The following is a 15,212-nucleotide window of genomic DNA, read 5'->3' as shown; positions in this document are numbered from 1 at the left end:
ACTCTACTTCCATCCATACGCCTAGCAAAGCTGGACTCCACTTGGAGAGTACAGGTGTGGGGAGAGGTGTGAAGAGAGGGAAAGGGAGAGATAGGAGAAGATAAAAAATATTTCATGTCTCTCTTATTCCTTAATTTTCCAATTCAACTCAAGTTGTCAAACATTTATGGAAGGCTTACTGTACATTGAGCATTCTTTAAGATTCTGGAGATTCAAACAAATTAGACCTGGACTTGACTTCAAGTGCCTAAAATCCAGTATATGAGCGGGTTTATTTATGTATTTGTTTGTTTTTATTCTAGAAAACCTAGCCTGTGGGATGAACTACAGTATTCTACAATGCTGTAGTCATGTATTACTAGGGAAGGAGTGGCTAATATCTCAGAGTCCTTCAGAATTCTTTCCATGGTCAGGATTATCATAAACAATTTACCCCAGTTGGAACCAGCCTTTGTCCTTTCCATAGAGACCACACTATTTTTAGCTTAGACTGGAAATTTTCCTGTACCACTCTTGGCCAAGGTTCCAGCTGTCTTGTGTTTGCTCACTTCAATATTTTCTTAACTTCTCTTTAGCATTGCGAAAAACTCCAGAAATTTCCTAATTTACTCTTTGCACTATTACAAAAAGTACAGTGAGGGTTTAGGCTTGTATTACGCTGCAGTCACTCAATAATAATGTTTCCTGAATGCCTATCTCAGGTCCCTGGGATACACCATTGAACATAACAGGCAAAGATTCCTGCCCTCGTGGAACATATACTCCAGTTACTACATATAATAAAAATCTGAAATAATTGAGGCTCAAAATATAATTTTTTCTCTCTTATAAAATAAGTCCAGATTTAGTCAGTCCAAGGCTCCATTGGTGTCTCCACTGTCACTAAGGATCTTGACTCCTTCACTATTCGTTCTTTCTCAGCCTTGTCTCATAGCTTTCATCCTCAGGATTACCTCATACTCAGAAAATGGCTGATGTAGTCCAGTCATCATGTCTATATTCCAGGCAGCAGGAAGGAGAGGAGTGCAGGCAAAAGACCATGACTTCATGCTAATCAGCTCTTTTAAAATAGCTTTCTTAGAAGCCTCGCCCAATTATATTCACTCAGAGAAGGGATATCTGCTAGGGAGCCTGGAAACTGTAGCTTTAAACGCGGCAAGTATACGCAGCCAACAATTTAGAGGTTTTGTTACCAGGAAAGAAGAAGAGAATGGATGTTGGATAAGCAATACTCTTTGTCACATATATCTTAATCTTCAATATAATGCATGTGCATGTGTGTGTATGTATCTATAAATAGAGAGATGATAGGTAGGTAGGTAGATAGATGGATAGGCAGATGTACAAGGAGAAATTTTAGAGCATCATAAAGGGGACTCATCATATATATATAGTATTTTGGGGGCTGTTTTTACCCTTGTAAAAAATCATATATATAAACCCTAACTTTAAATATTAGACATCTACCCATCTTTAAATTTTTACATATTAGACATCTACCCATCTTTAAATTTTTACAGTGATTATCCCACCTAGACAGTTATTGTTTAAGGAGTGTGGGGTATGGGCTGTCACTCATTTCACTGAGTGAAATCCACTATCCTTAGTTCTCAAAATAATCTGCCGATTCCTTACTGTATTTATAATCTGAGTCAAAAAGATCTCCCTGATTTTGTAAATAAGAGGAAAAAAAAAAAAAAAAGGACTCCTCTGAGAGGTCCTGTATTTGGTTCAGGTAAAAGAGTGTGTGTCTTTAACCTCTGAGGTCTTAATGATGTAAGCGGGGAGGTGAGAGCACATTCAGCTTCTCCCTTCCTCTCCTCTTTACCATGCCCTGTAGCCCCAGGAATGGAAGAGACCTGTGGCTCTAAAGTAGTGGGTGTAATGGTAAGAGCTCTGTGCACCTGGAATACACTCAGTTCTGGCTCAGTTGTGGAAGAGCCGACTTCCTTTCTTTTGGCCTGAGTTTCCTAATTTGTAAAATGACAGTGATTAAGTTCAATTACTGTCACAGTAACTTCTTGAAAGAATTCTGAATTTGTACTATATCTCTGGTTTGTTTTTGTTTTTGTCTTAGAAACACTTTTGATTGAAAGATTGGCATATATATCAACAAAAGCAACAGCATATTTTCCAGATGTCTTGACAGGGGGGAAATTCCTTCAGTAGTATATTAGTCTACACAGGCTGCCATAACAAAACACCACAGATTGGGTAGCTTAAACAAGAGCCATTCATTTTCTCACAGTTCTGGGGACTAGAAGTCTATGATCAAGGTGCTGGCAAATTTAGTTTCTGGTGAGGGGTCTCTTTCTGGCTTGTAAATGGCCACCCTCTTGCTGTACCCTCACATGGCTATCCCGCTGTGTACACACAGAGAGAAAAGAACTCTCATGTCTTTTCCTCTTCTTATAAGGACTCCAATCCTTTTGGATTAGGGCCCCACCCTTATGACTTCATTTAACCTTAATCACCTCCATAAAGGCTCTATCTTCAAATTTGGTCACATTGGGGGTTGGGGCTTGAACATATAAACTGGGGGTGGGGGGAGGGGGAACACAGTTCAGACCACCACAAACAGTAACACAGAGAGCCGTGCTCTACCATCATTTCTTGATTAACTGTGGCAACGCAGTAGATGAAATACATAAGCTATATGTTAGTTTAATGTCTCAAATTGTTTCTTCATTTTGGGCCTTAATTATTCAAATTGGATAGCTTAACTGACTATAAGACTGGATAATTGCTCCATGCGCTCTCATTTCCCTGATTTAACTACCTGAAAAATAAAAAAAACAAGCTTCCTTTCAAAGGGTACATGGTCTTAGATCCCATTTAATTTAACACTTACTCTTCAGAATTTATTTCTTCAGAGCAGAAGTCTACTATGAACACAGAGACAGAAGTAGTTAATAACAATAACAACATACTTTTGTCTTTCTATTTCAGGCATTTAACTAACTTTTTCAAATGACTAAAAAGCCAAGAGAGAAAGAAATCTAAACTTCACTGAGCGCTTACTATGTACCTGGCATAATACTAGGCATAAACTGACCACTAAATCCTTACAACAGCCCTAGAGGCTATTATTATATCCATTTACAGAGAAGAAAATTGAAGTGGCTTGCCCATAGTTGAACTGAGAGGGTGGAACCCGGATTTCAAACCAGATCTGCTTAGTTCCAAAGCCTGTTCTCAGCAATATTATTTGGGGTAAAACTGAATATACAAATTTCAAGTAGATTAAGAAACTTCTATGTTGTTAAAAAGGATGGGATTAAAACTGTGTGTGGTTATGGAATGGTCTCCAAGATATATTGTGGGAATTTTTAACTGATAGTTGCATATGGTTTAAAATTAAAAGATTTTAAAAAATATCCAGTGACTAGCAAGTCTTGATTCCACCTTATCTCCTAGTGTCTCCATTATTGCTTCCCAGTGGCAACCACTATTACCAGTTTCCTTGTGTTTCTTTTGAGATATTCTATGAATTGAATAACAAGACATCTACACACATACACACATAAAACACAAATGGTGGCATATTAAAGCCCTGTTCTGTACTTTATTTTTTTAAGTAAACACTATATTGCTCTCTGACCAGGGGCACTGAAAAGTTAGAGTGAGAAGGACACTGCTTCTCACTATATACTCTTGAATAATTTTTTTAACCATGTGCATGTATTATTTTTCTCAGTTGTAAAACGTACATACAAGAAAACGTCTGCATATTTTTAATATTTGGATAAAGATCTTAATAACAGATAGTAAGATTTTAAAGAAAACCAACTCAAGGCCATTTTATGTCTCTTTTAATTTTGTGGCACAATTTCTTCTTCTTGAGGAGCATGATTTTCGGCAATATTTACTTTCTGAATTAAGCTTTGGGTTGTGATGCTACCTAAAATCAACTCACCTCTAACAGGAAATGTTACTCTGTTGTCTATGAAATATAGAATCCAATAAAGTATGGCTACAGCCTGGTGGTCTTACTTTGAATTTAAAAAACCTTCATTTACAATCACTTTTCTTTAAGACAAATCTTGGAGTCATGATATTAAGAGATAAAAAGAGTCAGAATCTATCACACTTATTGTACACCTGAGAAAGAGAGTACCAAAATGTAAAGCAGTGTGTCCCAAAACATAAAACAAAGAGTCCTGACATTCAGTCTGCTACTGTTCCCATTAAAAAAAAAAAAACCTTAATAATCATTATCCTTATAAATATTTTATTCATTAGACTTGTCATAAAAAGGATATGACCTGCACAACCCCCCCAAAAAAAAGAGAAAATAAGAAAAGCAATTACAATTCTTAAAAATGATATTAGATGCATGTTCTTTTCATATTCAGAAGTTGAGTTCTAGAGATGAGTTAGAACTTCTGGAAGTATTCAACCTTGAGGGAGAATATGAAAGAGGACAGAGAGCTTGTGGGATAACAAAGCAAAGACTTTTCCTGCGTAGGGGGTAGCATTAGAGAACACCCAGAAAAGTTAGTGGGTGTAGGGAACAAAAGAATCTTTCAGAAGAAATCTGTAGGCAATCCGTGTTAGTGAGGTGGGGGAGGGGAGATTTTATTTTCTTTTTTAGCTTTTTGAAAGTTTTCTCTCTGAAGAGTGGTGGAGAATAAAACTAAATTATAAAACTTTTCAATTTACTTAAGAACATTAAAGTTTGTTTTTAATGCACCAGACTTTCTGTAAAATTAAGACTATTTTTTAGAGCAGTTTTAGGTTCACAGCAAAACTGAGGGGAAGGCACAGAGATTTCCTATACATTCCCTGACCCCGCACATGTATTGCCTCTCCTACTATGAACATGTCCCACCAGAGTGGTACATTTGTTAAAACTGATGAACCTACATTGACACATCATAATCACTCAAAGTCCATAGTTTACATCAGGGTTCAGTCTTGGTGTTGTACATTCTGTGGGTTTGGACAAATGTATAATGACATGTATCCATCATTATGGAATCATACAGAATATTTTCACTGCCCTAAAAATCCTCTGTACTCTGCCTATTCATCTTTTCCAACCCCCTCAATCTCCACCCCCTGGCATCCACTGATCTTTTTACTGTCTCCATAATTTTGCTTTCTCCAGAATGCCATAGTTGGAATCATACAATAAGATTGGCTTCTTTCACTAAGTATTATGTATGTATAGTCTCTCCATATCTTTTCATGACTTGATAGCTCATTTATTTTTAGTGCTGAATAATATTCCATTGTCTGGATACACTACAGCTTATTTATCCATTCACCTATTGAAAGACATCTTGGTTGCTTCCAAGTTTTGGCAATTATAAATAAAGCTGCTATAAGCAACCATGTGCAGGTTTTTCTGTGGACATAAGTTTTCAGCTCCTGTGGGTAAATACTAAGGAGCACAACTGCTGGGTTGTATAGTAAGAGTATGTTTAGTTTTGTAAGAAACCACCAAACTGTCTTCCAAAGTATCTGTACATTTTGCACTCCACCAGCAATGGATGAGAGTTCCTGCTACTCCACATCCTCACCAACATTTGGTGTTGTCAGTGTTCTGGATTTTGGTCATTCTTATAGGTGTGTAGTGGTATCCCAGTACTCTTAACAATTCTCTAAGTCATATGGCTTCCAGATCCCTCACTGCTCTGCCTGCCCTTCTCAGAAGCTCTATTTTATGAAGAAACTGAGGCTCGAAGAGATAAATTATTTGCTCAGAATCATACCATTAACCACATCTGAGCTAAAATTTGTATTCATCATTATTTGCAATGAATTGACTCACAATGCAGTCACTCCTTTTTTTTTTTTTACTGTGAATAATACTGTACTGTAAATCATCACGCAGTCTGGGGACTATGAGAAGAATGCCAGACAACTTCTAAGATTTCTCTTTCACATGAAAGCATGCCTGCCTTTTTGCACAGGTTTGAAGGAAATCAGTGCTGTTTCTACTTCTTAGTTAATGAAAATGATAGCTTTTGAAGAATATGCTATTTTCCAGAGCTAAGAAATCCAAGGCAGGTAATGAACGTACTAGGTTTTTAATGTGTGACACTCACTTTTAAGATGACCATGTATATTGCTTTTGTACTTGGTAAGTTGTTTCTCTATCTGAACTTATCTATCTTAAGAATATATAAACACATACACAGTCCTGAGAAATAGCTTGGTACTATTGTGCATATTTGTCTGAGAGAATGAAATATATATAGTGACCTAGGTTTGTGTTCATTGTAAATGGTAAGATTTATGAATTGTCGAGTCAACCTTACAAAGAACCCTGGAAATGAGTGATCCTGATCCGACTGTGATTTCTCTCTGAGGTCAGCTCTAGGTCACCATATTCTGAGTCTTTATGCCACTTAGTCAGGATGGGAATTATAGTTGACCTGGATTTCCCTCAAATCTATAGATGTCAGAAGTCCTAGCAGAATCACACAACAGACATTTCTGGTATGTGACTCACCCATAGGGACTATGTGGGCATCAGTATAGGAAATTTTTCACAGGCCCCCCCAGGTGTTACTTAACAAATTAGAGCCATTTCTTACTAATTCAAACTAACTGGACAAAGAAAAGTCTGAATTAGTAAAATCTTTAATCATATACTTAAGAAAACCTTTTAATTGTAATAATTTCAAACTTACAGAAAAATTATAAGAATAATACTTGAAGTACCCATATATGTTTTACCCAGATTACCAAAGTTTTAACATTTTAAACCACACTTGTTTTATCTTTCTCTCTACTGTGCCTGTCTATATTATTTATTTTTTCTGCACCATTTGAAGAGTTATCCTTTTATAATTCCCTTTACCTCGTATTACTTCCTAAGTATTTCCTAAGAATAAGGGCATTCTCTTATGTAGCTACAGTACAGTCATCACATTTGGGACACAAATGGATACAATAGTTTTTATCTAACTACCATTCACAGTTTTCAATTATCCCAATAAGGTGTGCCTGACAGCCAGCAACTACATTCCTCAATCCTCTTGGCTGCACAGAACCTTAGAGATCAACCTGTTCAGTATCTATAAACCTTTTCAAAGTTTTTTCCTTCATGAGCTCCAGAAACATTACGATTTCATAAGCAATCAATCAGAACTTAATATCAACATTAGAGAATGAGTGTAACCACACTGCATTCATATAATCTCATCCTAAAAACAAAGAAAATTAGAATTTCAGGCTGGCCTTTGATGCAGAATTATAAATGTGCAATTCCTGTTTGGCTTTTGAAACATTGAGATTAGTTTATCTAATCCTGTTATAGTTTTAAAGACCTCCTGGCTAGAAATGATTGAATCAGTTGAAAACTTTCCTTTTTACATAGGAAGAAACAAGAATCTAGGGAAAGTATATTACTGAAAAGTAAAGGGCAAATTGAGATTGAACCTCAGTATTCTTTGTCCTATAGCCTACTTGCCTTTAAAAGAGGAGTCTTCGGGCTTCCCTGGTGGCGCAGTGGTTGAGAGTCCGCCTGCCGATGCAGGGGACACGGGTTCGTGCCCCGGTCCGGGAGGATCCCACATGCCGCGGAGCGGCTGGGCCCGTGAGCCATGGCCGCTGAGCCTGCGCGTCCAGAGCAAAAAAAAATATAAAAGAGGAGTCTTCAAGTAATCAATTAAAAAACTCACGGTAAGGGCTTCCCTGGTGGTGCAGTGGTTGGGGGTCCGCCTTCCAATGCAGGGGACATGGGTTCAATACCTGATCTGGGAAGATCCCGCATGCCGCGGAGCAACTGAGCCCCGTGCGCCACAGCTGCCGAGCCTGCGCTCTGGAGGCCGCGTGCCACAGCTGCTGAGCCCAAGTGACGCAACTGCTGAGGCCCGTGCGCCTGGAGCCTGTGCTCTGCAACGGGAGGGGCCGCTGCGGTGAGAGGCCCGTGCACCGGGGTGAGGAGTGGACCCCGCTCGCTGCAACTGGAGAGAGCCCACACGCAGCAGCGAAGACCCAACACAGCCAAAAATAAATTAAAAAAAAAAAAAAAACTCTCGGGGAATACATTTCTAGTACTGGAATTTCAGGCAGTCCTTAACAGGAAAAACCTGTATCAGGGGGTAGGGGTGGGTTTGATTGAAAACGGGCACAAGGGAACTTTCAGGTTATTTAGGCTCTGAAAATATCCTACTAGGTTAGGCTCTGGTTAACTAGTTTTTCCTGAGACCAGGCCTTGTTAAGAAGAACAGAATGCGCTGGCTTATTTCAAAATGGTTCCTTTTCTCGTCCCTCTGCAGGAAGCACAAAGTGGTTATTTCCCGATATTTACTGTGAGAAACTGGCTGGCCTCCTAGGCGTAAATCTCACAATACTGTAGAGCATGACTCTTTTCACTCCCATTACCATAATCTTTGTTTAAATTCTTATCTTTTGCTTGAACTATTGTTAAAGTCTTAACTGGCCTCCCCATTTCCAATCTCTGTTTTCCAGTTTTGTGTTGCCAGAAGATCTTTTAAAATGAAAACTTGGTCATCTAATTTCTCACATTAGAAAACTTTGATGGTTCCCCATTGTTTACATTACAGTAGAAGTCAAATTCCCTTGGTATTGCACACAAGACTCTTCATGAACCAATACAATATTCTAGTCTCTCCGTCCGATACTCTTCACCATACCCCTTTCATCTGGGCAGGCTGATACCTGGCAGCCACAATCTCCTATGGGTCATGCTGTTTTAGGTCTCCTGTTATTCCTGCTCCTATAATGACCTCCATCTTCTTGTCTATTTAAAGAAAACCTTATCATCATTTACACAGTCATTACTTGCTTCCTGAAGGTTTTTCTCCCATGCCCCATCTTCCAGTACTGACAATTCCTTTAAAAAATAGCCCCTATATATTTCTCATAGCACCTACAGTTTTTTGATTACACTTAACTGATGACACAAACTATATCTTATTGCATTTGAATCCCCAGTGCCTAGCACTGTACTTGGTGTATAAAGTGGCTGTATGACTAGGTTTGTACCTGTTGACCTGGCTTAATTATTAACTGCACTCTCTTTTATTCTCAGAAGGGTCTTGTTTGGCAGATAAGCAATATATGGCCACCCTCTACATGGTATATGCCTGGTAAATATTTGAATGGATGAAGGAGCCTTCGTTTTCAGCTCTGGCATCTGAGCACTTACTACTATACAATAAATATAGGAAGAATTTAAAAAAATTTTTAAGTTAGTTTCTTATGATGTCTTTTTCCTTAGCTTGACTACCGCTGATTTAACTTTGCTTCAATTTACCTCGGGCAACACGGCGCTCAACTGCCTTTTGGACTCACAGCATTGCTTCAGACTTTGCTGTAATTTGTCTCATTTTGTAATCATCAGCCACATTTCCTGATGCCAGTCTTTCGAAAGGTCAATAAATTAATAAAAACCAGATGGAGGCTGATATGCAAAAACAAAAGGTATCAGAATCACCACCTAACTCTAGAAATACTGCCCTCATGTCTACTGCGTCACAGGGGGGCGCCAAAGCAACTGTTTTGCCCAAGACAAAAATGGCCTCCGTCAGAGTCAATTCCCTTTCCTTTGCGGACCAATCGAAACCTAGCATTCAGGGCACCCGGTGTCCTCACTTCCGTCTCAGCTGCTAGGATCTCTAATTTTCTTAGCGAGTCCGGACAGGCCTCCTCCAACTTGGAAGGGCTTCGGCGGATGGCGGGATGAGCGCGGCGCGTGGCGGAGCGGTGCGGACGCTGCGGGTGCCCGGCCGCCACGGCTATGCAGCCGAGTTTTCCCCGTACTTGCCGGGCCGCCTGGCCTGCGCCACCGCGCAGCACTACGGCATCGCGGGTGAGGCCGGGCGGCGCTGAGCCGCCGGGGCGGGGGCGGGTTCCAGCCGAGCTCCAGCTCCCTCTGGTGGTCCAAAAGCACTTCCGACAGTAGACGGCGCCAGAAAAGAACACCAGGGGAAGCAGAGGAATGCCTGGCTCCCTGGCCGCCTTTGTCCAGTGTGGGGAGTTGGTTTAGAGTCGAGTCCATCATCTTTTCCAGTTACAGTGCGGAAGTAGCGTGTGGAAAATGCCTAGTGCCCCTAGTTCTTATGCCTTAGAGCGCACCGACACCATCGCCCCTAGTGACACACACCCCTCCAGGTACACGTGGCCCTGCGGAGAGCGGGCTGAACCTGTGGGGCCCCTTCTACCGGTCCGACGGGACCAACAGCTTTTGGAAGACGGTCTGCAGGGTCACCCCAGTACCCACTAATTGGACCACATTCCCCACAGGCTGCATTCCGGCTGTGCGTCTTAAGGATGCTCCTGAGCAGACGCCAGGAGTTTCCCCGCAAGTGCCAGCACGAAATTGATCATGTTCTTTTCTCGCTTTTTCTTGTCTCCAGAGGAATACAAACATTTGCAGGCAGTTAAGAGGTTCAGGTTAATGGTCTCTGGTCCTGGACTAGGTTGAAAGGCGGGGTTCTATTCTTGACTTACGGGGCTGTCTTTTAATTCATCTTGTAGCTGTTGTATACGCATTGAAGGTCTATGAAAAAATTCATTGCATAATGTCAGCTCTCGACAGTATTTTTTGTTGGGTCCTACAGTGATTTAGTGATTTCTAAAACTGAGAGGGAGAGAAATGTTTGCCTTCATATTTTCACCGTTAGCTTTTAGTGGTTGCAAATTCAGGTTTACAATACTTGCCTACCGTTTAGGTTGAAGACTCGTGAGTTTATAATGATATTTTAAATTATATCCTTAAAAAAAAGCCTTAAGAGGAACTGATACGTTTTTTTAAGTCAGTCATGTTTAATAGTTTTCTTTCCTTCAACCCAATAACAAATATAACTTTTTAAATATGCTGATCCTTTAGTAAAATAATTCCTCTTTGGTAGATAATGATATGTTTTGTTCAGCATTTTACCACCAAGTACGTGGTGAGTTCCACTAGGCATTTTGTTTTAAAATTCCATGCTGAATTTATTTTATTTTATTTTTTAAAGTATGGAACCAGTACTCTTTATTTATTTTATTATTTTTTTAAAAATTAATTTATTTATTTTTGGCTGCGTTGGGTCTTCATTACTGTGTGTGGGCTTTCTTTAGTTGCATCGAGAGGGGGCTTCTCTTTGTTGTGGTGCACAGGCTTCTCATTGCGGTGGCTTCTCTTGTGGGCTCTAGGTGCACGGGCTCGGTAGTTGTGGCTTGCCGGCTGTAGAGCTCAGGCTCAGTAGTTGTGGTGCATGGGCTTAGTTGTTCCGTGGCATGTGGGATCTTCCTGGACCAGGGATCGAACCAATGCCCCCTGCATTGGCAGGGAGATTTCTTAACCAGTGTGCCACCAGGGAAGTCCCAGAATGTATTGTAGATTTATTGTGAAGGCAGTGTGATGTAGAAGGTGCACAATCCCTGGGGTCTGTTAGCCTGAGGTTTCTCACCTGTAAATAGGGATGATAACACCTGTTTGGGAGGTTTGTGTGCCTGTCATCCTGCCTGGCCATAGAGTATGCACTTAAATCTCTCTCCCCTGTTAGAGCTGTGTCTGGATTCCAAGCATAGGTGAGATGGTAAGCTTAATATTTAATTAAGCACAATGTAGAGAGACAGAAATGGAGAGCACAGTCCTGATCATTTTGTATACATGGCCTCAAGTAACTTGAAATTTGTGACTGTAAAATTAGGTACTCAGTACTTGATACCTCTTTGCCTTGACATGGTCCCCCAGCAGGTTCAACAGCATGACCTCAGCATTTTTCTCCTTAGGCTGTGGAACCCTGCTAATACTGGATCAAGATGAATCTGGGCTTAGGCTTTTTAGAAGGTAAGCTGACTCTAACTATTAAACTTATATGTGTTCTCTGTTGCTTTTAAGACCTTCATAGAATTAGTTTTGAATCTTTGTGATCAATAAGATGTTTTAATTTGCAGTATAAAAGAACCTTCAGGATTTGCATAGTATAGAGCTTATTTTTGCCATGAACTTGTGATTATGTCACTTTTCTTCTAAAGCTCTTGCTCTTAGTATTCACTTATACATTGTAAAACTTAAACATAAAAAAATGTGAGCTAGTTGGTATACTGTTTGACATTCCTATCTTTGCTTTCTTCTTAATGTACTTTAGCTTTACTCATTCAGGAACTAATTATCCATTTTGTGCATTAGCGCTTCTTTCCCTTTCTTCTTTCCATGCCTGTCTTGTCTGTGTGACTGTTAGGCTCATTAACGTCTCCATCAGAGTTAGTCAAGTGTAGAGAAAGGAAAGGAAATTTCATCAGAAAATAACTACCTGCTGATAGCTCAGGTGAAAGATTTATGGGAAACACTGAAATTATGGATCTAAATTAGTATTTTCAAGTGCTTGTTCTTCTCTCCTATAAACACAGAAAGCAGTGAGCGCCCAGGTGTGGCAGCATGTCCTCATGTAAATGGTGCCATATTTCTAGTTGGGACCCCTGATTTTAACCTAGCTGTGCAGTTTTCTGGCTGTATGACTGGGCTGTTCTTTTAAGCTCTCTGAAGTTTTTTCTGAATCTGGCAAGCGCCTGCCCTACGAATCTCCCATATTCGTGAAGACCATGTGAGATAATGTGTGTTAGAATAGGTGATAAACTGTAAAAAAAAAAAAAAGCAATGATTGTTATTTTATGTTCAGCTGCCTATGTAACTAGAATTTTTTATTTTAATTTTCCTGGTGTAGCTTTGACTGGAACGATGGTTTGTTTGACGTGACCTGGAGTGAGAACAATGAGCATATCCTGGTCACCTGTAGTGGTGATGGCTCGTTACAGCTCTGGGACACCGCCAGAGCCGCAGGGCCACTGCAGGTCTACAAGGAACACACTCAGGAGGTAGGAAGGGAATCTTTCTGGGCTGATTGTTTTTCTTTGGTTGAGATCCATTTGGGGGTGGAAACATGAGGGAATGTCTTCAGGGGACAAGAAGTTTAAGCTTTAGTGTTTCTTGTACATGTTAGATGTCACTTGTTATTTGATTATTCAAACATAAAGTACCTTTTAGCCTAAGGAGCTGGGAAAGAAGAAAAGGTCAGGCTTCTCATTAGTCAGTAAAAACGCCTCCGGTAGGAAGTATACTGTGGCACGGGTTCCTCCAGAGGCACATCGCTTTCTTTACGCCGTAAGGAAGGATATGCCTCCATACACTGCCTTAAGATAGAGGTAGGTGGACTTTTCACAGAGACATCATAAGATTGCCTTTAGGACTTGACTATGATTCCTAAGGATTTTCAGAATATATTGAAGCAAGAGCTTGAAATACTGACTATAAGGCAGAGCTTACTGAAGAAGTTTAAAAACTAAATCTCTTACATGTGCTAGATATTGTGTGTGTGTATGGGTAGCATAGAGAATAGTTTGGCCTTCAGTCATATTAAAATACGTATATACTTTTCATGAACATGATGGTAAAGACATTCTCTTTTGGTGCTTTACCTTAAATGTTTTAAGAATTTTCTCAAGGTAGCAATAGATGCTTCAAATGAAAACTTGCAAATTTACTTTCAAATTTGTGCCTGGCTCATGGAAAGACCTCAGTAAATGCTTATTAGGTGCAAGAATGTTCGTCTTTTGTAATAATAGACTGGTTATGTGAGGATTCTAGACATCATTTTTATAGTTCTAGCTATTAAAAATGAGTATCTCTAAGGTCTGACAGAAAATAATAGAAAATTTTAGTTCCTCCATTTTATTGTAAAGGAGGCTCTTTGAATAAATGTAGTTATAAATGATCATGTTTTCATAGACACTGAATACCAAGACAACTTTGGTAAAGGAGGAACTTTAGCTTCAGCACGTTCAATGCAAAAATCCCCACAAAGCAGCATGTCCAAAATTCAGACATTTTTGTGGTACCTTCATGATTTTTGCCATTTTCTTATACCACTTAGATTATGATTAACTTAATGTTTTTCTTTCTTTTTAAAAAATATTTTTCCTCTCAAAAGTTTTCTTTCTTTTTCTTAAATCTTTGGGCCTTGTATTGCTTATCTATATAAATTCTAGGGCTGTAGCTAACAAATCATAAAATAATATATCCAATTTTATGAAATAGTAGATACTGATTTAATGCTTTTCTTTAAATGAACTTTACATAGTTATTTCACTTATTCTAAAACAGCACATATTCATGAAACCATGGAATTGATAGCTTAGTATGTACATTTATTTCATGTATGGTAAAATAAATATATAACGAATAAAATAAAATGTGGGCTTCCGTGGTGGCACAGTGGTTGAGAGTCCGCCTGCCGATGCAGGGGACATGGGTTCGTGCCCCGGTCTGGGAAGATCCCACATGCCGCGGAGCGGCTAGGCCCGTGAGCCACGGCCACTGAGCCTGTGCATCCGGGGCCTGTGCTCCACGGTGGGAGAGGCCACAACAGTGAGAGGCCCACGTACTGCAAAAAGAAAAGAAAAAAAAATAATTAAAAAAAAATGTATGTACCAGTTAAAATCATCTCTTGTACAACCAATGGTGTTTGTACTGCTACTACTCTGGAAAATACTGTTCGAGAATGTTCCGTGTGATGGTCACGCAGTCTTTACATCAGCTCAGTGAAAGTGAATTTCAGTATCTCATGTGATAGCTTATTTGACTTTTTGATTGCTCTATTGGTTAGATAATTGCTCTCTTAGGCCTAAATCTACCTTCAATGTCAACGAACTGTTGCTTCACATTCCTTTCTCTGACATGGTGAGACTAAGTCCAGTCCCTCTTTTCCAGGAGAATCCTTGAAAATAGCTGTCATGCCCCCTGTAAGTCTTCCCTCTTCCAGACTGTGCATTTGTAATTCTTTCGACCTGTCCTCAGGTTACACGGTCTCTATATCTTTCACCCTCCTGGTAAACTCCTTTGGGTAACCTCTTGTTTTACAGTGTTGCTTTTAATGTTGTAAACCTAGTTTATTCCAGAAATGTGTTTATTAGTGCTGAGCTATATATGACTTCGCCACCATGATCTTGAGCCTCTATTTCTAATAATATTACCTAACATGGCTGTGCATTTTCCCCAGCCACGTTGTAGTGCTGGGTTACTTTCAGTCCGCTTGTAAAGATCTTTGTACTATTGTTGAACCAGTGGTTTACATCATTCTATAATTATGTAACTGGTTTTTTGAACTGAAGACTTATTTTATTGTTTGTTTTTTCAGGCTGTTGTTCTAGGTTGTCCTTCCTCATTTTCTTTTCAAATGCAATTTTTGATAAGCATTTTGTATCAGTTAGATGCCTTGGCTGTTACCATAAGAGAAAACCAAACT

At 39.6% G+C, this 15,212-nt stretch overlaps 1 protein-coding gene across 1 annotated transcript in view; it reads left to right on the top strand.

Annotated features, from left to right (window-relative positions):
* The first annotated feature begins 9,587 nt into the window (after positions 1-9,587).
* The window catches only part of PEX7 (peroxisomal biogenesis factor 7), an 85,360-nt gene continuing 79,735 nt past the window's right edge, over positions 9,588-15,212 (top strand). Inside the window, exons 1-3 of the mRNA XM_060114949.1 lie at positions 9,588-9,790; positions 11,701-11,758; positions 12,636-12,786. Coding sequence (XP_059970932.1) covers positions 9,661-9,790; positions 11,701-11,758; positions 12,636-12,786 — 339 coding nt within the window. The 5' untranslated portion in view covers positions 9,588-9,660. The remainder of the gene's footprint in view (positions 9,791-11,700; positions 11,759-12,635; positions 12,787-15,212) is intronic.

The sequence above is a fragment of the Mesoplodon densirostris genome, chromosome 12, assembly GCF_025265405.1.
Source record: "Mesoplodon densirostris isolate mMesDen1 chromosome 12, mMesDen1 primary haplotype, whole genome shotgun sequence".
NCBI classification, from domain to species: domain Eukaryota; kingdom Metazoa; phylum Chordata; class Mammalia; order Artiodactyla; family Ziphiidae; genus Mesoplodon; species Mesoplodon densirostris.
The sequence above is the reverse complement of the archived record's forward strand: the minus strand, read 5'-3'. Positions and strand labels throughout refer to the sequence as shown.